Below are 11,195 nucleotides of genomic sequence, written 5' to 3' on the forward strand. Positions count from 1 at the left end.
GTTCATTGCCAGCGAGGTAGGATGGGGTTGGTTTGTTATTTGTTTGTTTAATTACCAACCTAGATCGTTGTTTGTTATTTTTATTTTGTTTGTGGAGTGATCAGTTGGTTGTGTTATTCGTTTATGACCGGGACCAACAAATTTTTTTTCTTTTAGTTTGTGCCAAGGCTGACTGTGCTGAGGGAGAGGTTAGTCACCTGGGTGGAACACACGGTTGTGACTTTGGTTATCACATAATGGAGACTGAGATGGAAGCAAGTGCAGGTATGGCAGTTTAATCAAACAACATGTCCAGAGGATAAGGCAGAAGACAATAATCATCAGCAGGAAGAAGTCAGGTGATGAGACAAACAGCACAAACATGGCAAGGCAAAGAGATGAAGTCATAAACATAAGCAAAGTCAAAACTCCAGAAAATCAAAACAAAAACCTCAAAACAGGTAATAAACAAAGGAAAACACAATCATAATATAATTAGACAAAAAATTTTTTAAAAACAGCAGCACGACCCACAGTTAACCGCCGAACGAACCATGAATGACTGCAAAACAAAACATAATTATTAAAAAAACCTCTCATATCAAATAATAGAAAGTCACAAATAGAAAGTCACAATATCTAATCATAAATACTCCAAAATCCAAAGATAAATGAACATCAGGATGTTAGAATGCCTTCATGTGTATTTCATTAAAAACACACAACAATAAACAATGATTCAAAATAAGAACAACAAGAAAACCCAACAAAGTAACACAGCATCTCAATAGCCTTCATATCTAAAAGCTTTCAGCGAGTGCTCGACGCAACTCACGGGAGATTCCACGGTAACGGTTACAGCAACAACTACAAGATCAAAAGAACAAACAATTACTTATAGGATAAACACAAAACATCCTCAGCTGTCATAACACTGGAAAAACCAGAAGACGGGCGTATGTTTCAAAGTCTGTGTTCTAATAATTCCTACCTGAGCGTTTAATTACACAAGCACCAATGATCCCAATCTCTCATCCATAACGGGGCAGTAAAAAAACAATGGGGAAAAACCCATCCCACTACACTGACATGGTGGTGTGTGTGTGTGTGTGTGTGTAATGTAGGAAACACACTTGGGTCTGTGACACTGGTTTCCGGCTTTTGTTACTCTCTGTGCTATAAATATATGGGGAAATGTCCCTTTTAAGCTGGTGAGATTTCAACATCACTGTTATCATACATTTGTTAGTGGACATTCGATGGGTATGATGACTGACTATTGTCTAATTCTCTCATTTAGCGTTTTCTTCATTTGATGCTGAAGGATAAAAAAAAAAAGAAAGTCTCCCTTTATGTTAAATTGGACAACATGTCTTTTCATTGTACTGGCGAAACTGTGTTCCTTTACTGTGTATTTCCTCTGGGGAAACTCCCAGACTGGTGTCGTCATTGTCAGTTATAGTTTAACTACATAGAAAATGCCGCACTGGTCACATCAGTGTCATGACCATATACAGTTCCTCCACTCTATAACCCACTGACCACTGTGGGAAGTACAAGATCTTGAAAAGTGTGATCTTGGCAGTGTGTTTCCTTCCAACCCTGTGTTTAATCTCATCCACAAACACACACAACCTAAAAGAAACTTAAAGAAAGGACTATAGCTTTACCCCAGTATGAACATATGCAGCTTGTCCTGAAGATGTCTGAAAGCTTAATGTTACAGTTTCACCTCTGACTGGTACAAAGCGCTGACACTAGAGACTCCTTCCGTAAATGTTAAATAAATGTCTCCTTCACCAAAACAGCACCTGAACATCACATCCATACAGTATGTGTTTCTTCACCAAATTGTTGTCACAAAGTTGGAAGCACAGAATTGTATTGAATATCTTTGTTTGCTCTAATATTAGTTTCCCTTCACTGGAACTAAGAATCCCAAACCTGTTCCCAGTGTGCACAAAGCGAGCTCCATGAAGACGTGGTGTGTGAAGGTTGGAAGAAGGTTGAAGAACTTGAGTGTCCTGCACAGAGCCCTGACCTCAACCACACTGAACACCTTTGGGATGAACCGGAACTGGAGTCTCCTCAACCTCACTAATGCTCTTGTAGCTGAATGAACACAAATCCCCACAGCCACGCCCCAAAATCCCCACAGCCACGCCCCAAAATCTTTTATTCATATAATCATTTTGTCTATCCATGAGTGAATTTCTGCATCTGTAAGTCTACATAAATACATAAAAATGTTCCGGATGGAAATTTCTGCATTAATCAATGACACTTTTTCACGTAATTTTCTTAAATATTTGATATCATATCAATATATCAATAATATCATATATAATCTTTTAATATGCTTGATTGATTGATTGATTGATTGAGACATGAACGAGTATGTACACATACTGAGTGCTGAAAATGTTTGTTTTTTTTATTCTTAAATGTTGCTCTCAATGATGTAACATGAACATGGTTTTCTTTGAAAAGTGAACATTAAAATAAAATTTAAAAATAAATAAATAAAAAATTAACAACCCCCCCGAAACTTAGCCTTAATATTCCATTGTTCTTTAATCCTTTAACATGCACAGTGTTTAAAAAAACAAACAAAAAAAAAAAATCAATGGCTACATCTCATAGTTTACATTATCCCATATTTACTGCAGATACATAATTGTAGAATAAACTAAGCAAAGGATTCAATATGATTTATAATAAAAAGCTTTATTCCTTCAATCCAGTGAATACACAAAATAATCTTATTAATGGAGAGAGGATTTAATCAGTTGTTTGAGGTTAGGTCGAGCGCTGGCCAATTGTTTTCATGTGCTTCTGTACCCACTCGACGCTGGGGTCTGCACACGCCTGACGGCCGCTCTTTAGAGTGAAGCTGCAGAAGAGAGAGGAGATATACATCAGTTTATAACTGTAATAAAGACAAAAAATCAAACACTCTCACGTCCCAATCAGCCAAGATAATTAAGTTATATGCTATTAAATTTATATTATGTTATACATAACCATAAAGCAGTGATTGACATGGAAATACAAACTTTTTAAAAAATATTAATGGAAAATAATTAAAAATAGACGAGGGAGTGAAAGCTTACATGACTCCAGGTTTTTGACACTGACGTTCTGTTTCCTTATACGCTGTAATGAGTCTTACAGGGATTGGATGTGTCTGGAAACTGAAACAGCACTGACCTGGGCCATTTACATCTGTGTGAAAACATTTATGCATTTAGTTCTGTTATTAAATGCTCAAAAAAAAAACAACATTTAATGCTTTTATATCTGCTATAAGGTTCTGCTTCTAGTGTCCTAACTTGTGCTACAGCGTGTTGAGTTCTGGACTCTGATTGATCAGAAGGTGTTGATTAATTTTCAGCGGCTCTGACAATAGTGCAGATGTAAATCACAGGTTTATATTAACGCGCTAATTCTAATACCTTATTGTTTCTATAGTAACTGTCAGAGTTGTAACGTTCTACTGCTAGTCGTCTATCTTAATAGTTCCTACTTAGTGGTTAAGTCAGTACATGTAAATTGATTTAAATAAATACTGATACTAATCTGTACAAACACAATTTTAAAAAGGTAAAAAAGATGAACTTTATCTTACTCTGGGCCGTTGTGAAGGACTGAAGGCAGGCGAGACCCAGCAGAACCAGCAGGAGAGAACGAGAGACCATGGCTGCTGATGGTGATGGTGATGATGATGATGAGGAGGACGAAGGTCACGATGTGAACAGAATGGTATGAATGCAGATATCAGCTCACTCTTGAATTTATATAAGCTGGCAAATGGACGAGGTAAGTGGAAATTCCACTTTGATTAAAAGTACACAGAAGACCTCATAGGAATCCCCACTGCAGTTTTCATTACAATGAGGAGGAAATGAGCACCTCAGTTTATACCCATTATAAAGATGAGTAAGTGCAGCTCTGATGCAGTAAAATAGAAGATCTATTAATTTTGCCTAATTATTAGCACCGCCTGGTCGTTATAATAAACAAAACAAATCGTTTAACATAGTAAATAGAAATTTACTTTAGAATAATACCTGACATTTCACACGTGAGCATAAATTTGTTATTGTAAATTCTGTATAAAGGTTCATTTCACCATGTAATTGTACACGTGAATTCAAGTTACATTACATTGAGAGCTTTTGGCAGATGCACTCATCCAGAGCGACTAACATCAATCTCCTTTACACAACTGAGCTTTAAGGGCATTGCTCAAGGGCCCAATAGTGGTATCTCGGCAGTGCTGGGGCTTGAACCCCTGACCTTCTGATCAGTAACACAGAGCCTTTAACCACTGAGTCACCACTGCCCATAATTCAAGTAAATATATTTAACATCAATATGAGTAATATGTGATCCATCCGTTTTCTGCAGCACTTATAATGCACAGGGTCGTGGGAGACAATTACATATTATGGACAGTTTAGCGATACCAATCAGCCTACGATGCATGCCTTTGGACTCGGGGGAGGAAACTGGAGCATCCGGAAGAAACCCCTGAGGCACGGGGAGAACATGCAAGCTCCGGCCACTCAGGGAGGTGAGAATCAAACCCCTGGAGGTGTGGAGCGAACGTGCCAACCGATAATCCTCCGTGCCTCACTAATACATGATCAGATGTGGAAAAACTAATCCTCGACGTGAGAAAAATGAAATCACATGCAGCACACATGAAAATCAATACATTGTGTGTAAAAATAAAAAAAATATAATATGTGAAAATAAAAACACAAGCACTGAGCAATGTCTTGATCTCTTAAAGAAGGTTAGTGTGTTCTTTTCGGCTGTATCCGAGCCTGAGCGAGTTTACGGTTGCCTCTGGCAAAAAAAATGATTTTGATGCGTGTGAAAAATGTCTGAAGCATTACGTTTAAAGATGTCTTACAACTACACTTGTAAATGCCACATGTGGCTCCTCTGTGAAGATCATGTGATCTTTCACATGAAGGGTCGCATTTTAAGCATTTGTTAATTTTTTTTTTTAAACACGAACGTGAATAAGACTGAACGTGTGGGAGGGGAAGTGTGCAATTTTTACCGAAAAAAACAAAAAGACTTTGAACAAAAAGTGCAGTTTGTAGTCAACAGAGTTGATGAGGTCAATGAGGATGGATTATTGATTAGCGCACACACAGATAGCGAACTTGATTGGTTATCGTTTCTATAGTAACAGCTGACATACATTGATTTGGAAGGCAGATATCCCCAGATAGAGCTTAGTAAGAAGAGTGGAAAAAGAATGAAAAACAGCATGAAGTAAAGGATTAGTGATGGGGTGGATAAAAGACAGCATGAGCTTAAAATGTCAACACACACACACACACACACACACACACACACACACACACACACACACACACACACAGCCAATCCCCCCACCCACTCATCCACACTATAACAATTTCATTCATGTAACTCTGTTATGTCACTACATCAACTGCTTCCTGCTCAAACACAGAACTAAATATAGAGAACCCACATTCCACGTGTCAGCTACTAGTCCCAACCTGCATCATACACTGAAGCTCATTAGTCACAAATACAGCAGATGAGTAATGGGCTGATGTGATAATGAACATTTCTAGGATTTAGAAATCACACACACTTTATAAAACAATGTATTTATATCCATTCAGCAAAGCAGTAATATAGCACATAAATACCAGAGAAGTAGAATACAGAAAAGTACATCATCCTGTATAGAGATTATTATGAGTATAAATAGCAGCAACTTCTCCATATATGACGTCTGCCAATGACGCAACAGTATTTTGCTAGTCATTCATGACCCCCTACCAGCTGTGAGCCTGTCATGACCAGTCTGTGGGCATAACCGTGGCCTTGTTATTTAAAAGCAGTTGGTACTTGATAACCTCAGTCATGAAGGCTTCCTTGAGGCTATAGTCGAAATGTCCAGCCTACCTCTTTGCAAAAGTTAAGTAATCATTGTTACATAGCAGTTTTAACACATTGTCACAGAGGAAGGTAAATGGACTGATATTTCTTCTGCTATGAGGTCTACTATTCTATTGAGATGTGCTAGGTGCAGTCCTTCGTAAGCACAGCAGCCACCGAGAACCTGTCCTGTGGTGTGATGCAATCAATGTGGAGACTGAAAAGTAGAAACCCAGGTTGAGAGATTGAGTCTGGTGGGGAGGATTTGCAATATAGGTTTGACTACAAACTTCAAAATGTCCTCATTGAGCACAACGTTCTCAGAGAATGAATAAGAATCAGATTGACCAGCATGGGAAAGACATGTCAGTTTCCACTGGAATTTCAGTCCATCCAGTGTTGTTGTTGTTGTTGATGTTGTTGTTGTTGTTGTTGTTGTTGTTGTTGTTGTTGGTGGTGGTGGTGGTGTTTTTAAAGAGTAGATCTCACCAATCTCATCATCATGGAGCCACTCTATGTTTGGACACGTAGATCATTCAGATCTGGACAGTCTTTATGTCACATTTCAAAGATGGTTATGGAAGCAATCGCAGATTTCCAAACAATTTAATGAACAAACGAACAACAATACAAAGACACGAAGACAACTCAGCAAAATACTGTGGCTAAGGCTAAACATAAACTATCCAACAAACCATGGTACCGGGACAAAGGTCAAGATAGACAATTGCATGAGACAAAGAAGCAGTGCAAACAGCAGCTATATATATATGAGTGCTCGTTAAACAAAAACGTGATACAGGTGCAGGTGGTCATGTGACAGTAATATGGTGCAGTGGCTGCTGGGAAATGAAGTCCAGAGTTACCTCCTTGATATATGACACTTTATCTCAATCATTCTTTAAGAACACTTAATGAGGACTTTTTGAAATTTGTAATAGTGGGTACACGAAGAAATTACATAACAATTTAGCGAGCGGGGAATAAAAATATACAGCGTCAGAAATGCGTGCTCAGTGATTTCCCACAAGCTGGAGTTACATCAATTTGTCCTAGCTTCACTTACACAAATATTTTCTGATTAATAAAATATTCCATGTACTATTGAAACAAAATCATGTTTAAATACTGATTAAAAATTAAGGACCTGATGGATTACATAATAATCATATTTAAATCATTGTCTGATTAAAGAAATTCCTCTGTAGTCAATGAATCCTAGTCTGAGTTTTAGCAAAACATAAGAAGCGATTCTCTCCTAATTTTTTTTATATTATTATTATTATTATTATTATTATTATTATTATTATTATTATTATTATTATTATTATTATTTTAAATATTTTGTCTAGAAAGATTCTCCCATGCTTTTTTAAGTGAAGAGTGTCACTACTTTTTTGAAGAGCACTCTTTTACGTTCGGAGACACAGACGTCCTGACAAGCGTGGACATGCTAGTGAGCCTCGTACTGTCCTAAGGCTTCTTAAATATTGGAATAAACTTACCATCAAAGACGGCATGCTTTTCCAAGTCAAAAGAGACAGTCAAAAGAACAAGAAGCTGCATCAATTCATAGTCGCAGATGCTCTGAAACAACTAGTGCTTCATGGTCTGCATGAAGGTCTTTTGTGGCCAGACCACGGTTCTTCTGGACAGGCATGGAATGCGACATAGCGTATTATGTGAGGAACTGCATGTGATGTATTGTAGGCAAGACTCCAGAACTGAAAGATCGTGCTCCCCTTGAGAACATTTGCACCTCTGAGCCAATGAAACACATTTCCATTGATTCTGGACAGCAGAGCAGGGTGATAACAAAAGTGTAGATGTTCTGGTAGCAATGGATCATTTCACCAAATTAGCCTATGCTTTTCCCTGTAAGAACCAGTCTGCAAAGCAGCTTGCTCATCATTTATGGAACAGTCTCTTCTGTGTTTACGGATTCCCTAGACGGGTGTATTCAGATCAAAGTCCAAGTTTTGAGAGCAAACATGAAGGAGTTGCTAAATATGGCGGGTTTCAAGAAACCTCACACTCTCCTTACCACCTAATGGGAAACGGGATCACTGAACGCTTCAACAAAACCTTAGGGAACATGATAAGAGCCTTACCTCCCCGGTCCAAAGTGAAGTGGCTGCAGTCTTTGCAGACACGGACATTCTATTATAACTGCACCATTCACAAGAACACAGGCTTTGCAGCTTTCTATCTGATGTTCGGGAGAGTTCCACACCTATGATGTGATGTTCGAACATGTCCTCAGGGATGATGCTGTTGTGATCTTAAAGGCTTAAAGGTGACCTTGACAAAGCTGCAAAAATGACACAGAAGCACAGTTCACTTGAGGAAGCCTGAGATGCAAGGCTCTACGATCAGAAAGTGAAAGGATCACCTTTGAGTGTTGGTGACCGAGACCTTCTGGTGAATTGTGGTGAGCATGGCAAACGGAAAATTGCAGACAATTTTTCATAGAGTCCAACCTCTATGAAGTAATGTTAGTGAGATCGCCCATTACTGTCAATCGAATAAGAGACACATAAACAGGCAGAGAAAAGACTGTGCACAGGAATCTCTTACTCCCTCTTAACTTTCTGTACAAACTTAGATTTACCATCTAAGTGTTTCGACTGCAGACTTGCCTGATCATCCTGAGAGTGTTGCAAGAACAGCTCACTGGGTTATGAAGTCTGATCAGCACAACTGCCCTGATAATGACAGTGACTCAATTGCTTTGTCTGGAGGTCAGTGTTCTTTGGATGTGCAGAATTCCAATTCGAAGGCAGACTCTGGTACCTGTAACAGCTCTGTACGCACTGAACAGGGAAGTGACGTTGCGCATTGTTAGGTGAAGGACTACCTCCTGACAATGCATTGGGTCAGAGCTCCTCACAGCACTCCATGACTATGCCAGTATTTCCACCTTCACGTGTAGTCAATAACACTGTTTCAGATACTGTTGACCCTGTAATTTGCAATAACGCAGAATACGTTCAAACAGACACAGTTAGTACTAGGGCTGGTAGGACCATTAAACCTCCACAAAGACTGATCTGTGAGATGATTAGTCAGTCTGTGCATGATTCATCACCATCTGTGATTTTTTGGATGTTTAGGGCATCTCTTTAGTCTATGTTTAGTTTCGATTTTGGTACACACAGTGTACAAAACACACAGGGGTTCATTAACACTGTTTTTTTTCAGCAACCTGATCGACTGAAGGCAGCCGAGAACCAGCAGAACCAGCAGGAGAGAACGAGAGACCATGGCTGCTGATGATGATCACGATGTGAACAGGACCGTATTAATGCAGATATCACTTCAGCACTGGTCTTATAAGCTGATAAGAGGCGTGTGAGAGTGTGGTTTGAGAGGGGGTGGCAGTTTGATTAAAAGAGATAAAACTCATCCGTTCCACAGAAAACCAAGCAGCGGTTTTCAACCAAAGACGGAAAGATCTGAGCAGCGTTTACACACTTTCCCAGCCAAACTTACATAAAATAAAATAAATATCAATATAAATAAGTGCAGCTTCACTGGAGTAAAAGAATCATTTAACCAGCACGACACATCACACGATACACCAGAGATAATCAATAATTATTATTAATATGTGCCTAATTATTAGCATGGCCTGTACTTCTTTAGTCCCTTCACTGGGTTTTAGTGTGAAGTGCTAAGAACAATATCCTGTTTTATTTTCATCTCTGAATCGAGATTGAAAAAATGGCAGAATAATATATTTTTTTAAAGTTATTTAAATTAGTAAACTAAAACTATTTAACAGAATGTGAATGAACATCTGAGAGAGTGAGAGTGCAGGATGTTGTTGGGGGGGGACTTCAGTACAAAATGTGCTTTAGTGTGTGTGTGTGGGTGATGTGGTAATGAGGACTAGATAATAATTAGCGATATGGCACACATGTCCCTCACACACAGCATGTTTAACACTCATAGCTATGTTTAATATTTAAAAAAAAAAAAAAAAAAACCTGTTTCAAACAGACATGTGGTGTTTTAGATATTTTTAACTCTTTAACTTACTGTTGCCTGCTGTGTAGGAATGAAAGCAGGTCATCACCAGAAGAACCAACAGAACTGAATGAGTATTGGAAAACATAGCTGATGATGTTGGTGGAAAATGGCTGGGTAAATAAGAGCAGGGGGTCTGAGAGTATATAAATTGCAAACAGTGATTAAACAGATAAAAAAAAAAAAGATTTCACAGGAAACCTTTATGTGGCTTTTACGCCAAGCAAAGCGTGCGCAGCTCTCATGCACTGCTGCAGAGCTACAGTTGAGTGACAGATTAAAGGAAAAAACAGTAGCTGTTAAGATGGAGGGCGCATTGACTTTTGCTCATATAGCGTCCCTCCACTTGTCACGTAACGCAAGCAACACTGCAAATTAATCAGAAGTTCTTCTGACGGATCACCTCTATCCCTATGATGGGTGTGGTCACTTCCAGAATGACTCCGCCCCCAAACACAGGACATCAGGGCTGCAATCTATTTTTTGTTTGTTTGTTTGTTTACTGAAAGAACTTTTTAAAAGACTAATCTTAAAAAGATGTGACCTGAGCATTTTAATGTCTTTGAATGCAACCAGCAATGCTTTCCGTTAAAATGTAAAGACAGAAAGAAAGAGTGAAACAGATTCGTCATTTAAAATGTTCTTTAATAGGTATTTTTAAAAATCCTGAAAACAACCTGTAGTTTAATTCCATTAAAAAATGCTAGACTTACATAATTTTTAAGAAAAAGTTGTATTCCTTGAGTCCAAATGCAGGAAGCTGTACATAAAAATATTCATTTCTTATTAAAGGAGAGACCGTTTAAACCCTCAGTTGATGGTGAGTCAGGCTTGTACACAGATACTGCAGGTCAGTTGTTTTCATGGCGTCCTTCACCCACTCGGGTCTGCACACACCTCATTCACACCTTTCTTTAGCGTAAAACTGCAGAGGAGAGAAGATTCACATCAGTCTAAAACCTGTAAACAAATGATGGGCATGGAAAGACAACTGTTTCATGACTATTTATTTAAATGAAACAAAGGGTTGAAAACGTACCTGACTCCAGCATTTCATATTCTGCAATGACTTTTACAGGGATTTGTGTCCTCATTTGATTTAAATATTGCTACACTTGGAAACATTTATGCATTCATTTATCTGTCATGTCTTACTATTCTATTTAAATTCTCTCTAAATAATAAACAAAAAAACAACACTGATTTAGATGCTTTTTAAAAAAAATAAAAATCTGGTATGTAAATACGAAGGCACT

General features: G+C 38.3%; 1 protein-coding gene and 1 long non-coding RNA gene across 2 annotated transcripts; both read right to left on the bottom strand.

Annotated features, from left to right (window-relative positions):
- Positions 1-255: 255 nt before the first annotated feature.
- Positions 256-1,066, bottom strand: LOC108267135 (uncharacterized). The gene is made up of 2 exons (XR_001813026.3): positions 971-1,066; positions 256-846 (listed from the first exon to the last, which is right to left on the bottom strand). It is a non-coding gene; the product is annotated as an uncharacterized LOC108267135 (long non-coding RNA).
- A 1,326-nt stretch (positions 1,067-2,392) lies between these two features.
- On the bottom strand, positions 2,393-3,771 carry LOC108267131 (C-C motif chemokine 3). Its single transcript, XM_017471106.3, has 3 exons — positions 3,608-3,771; positions 3,093-3,204; positions 2,393-2,872 (listed from the first exon to the last, which is right to left on the bottom strand). Exons 1-3 carry the CDS (start codon positions 3,675-3,677, stop codon positions 2,779-2,781), a joined length of 276 nt encoding a protein of 91 aa, XP_017326595.1. The 5' UTR covers positions 3,678-3,771; the 3' UTR covers positions 2,393-2,778.
- Between the last annotated feature and the right edge of the window lie 7,424 nt (positions 3,772-11,195).

Source organism: Ictalurus punctatus, chromosome 7 (assembly GCF_001660625.3).
Source record: "Ictalurus punctatus breed USDA103 chromosome 7, Coco_2.0, whole genome shotgun sequence".
NCBI classification, from domain to species: domain Eukaryota; kingdom Metazoa; phylum Chordata; class Actinopteri; order Siluriformes; family Ictaluridae; genus Ictalurus; species Ictalurus punctatus.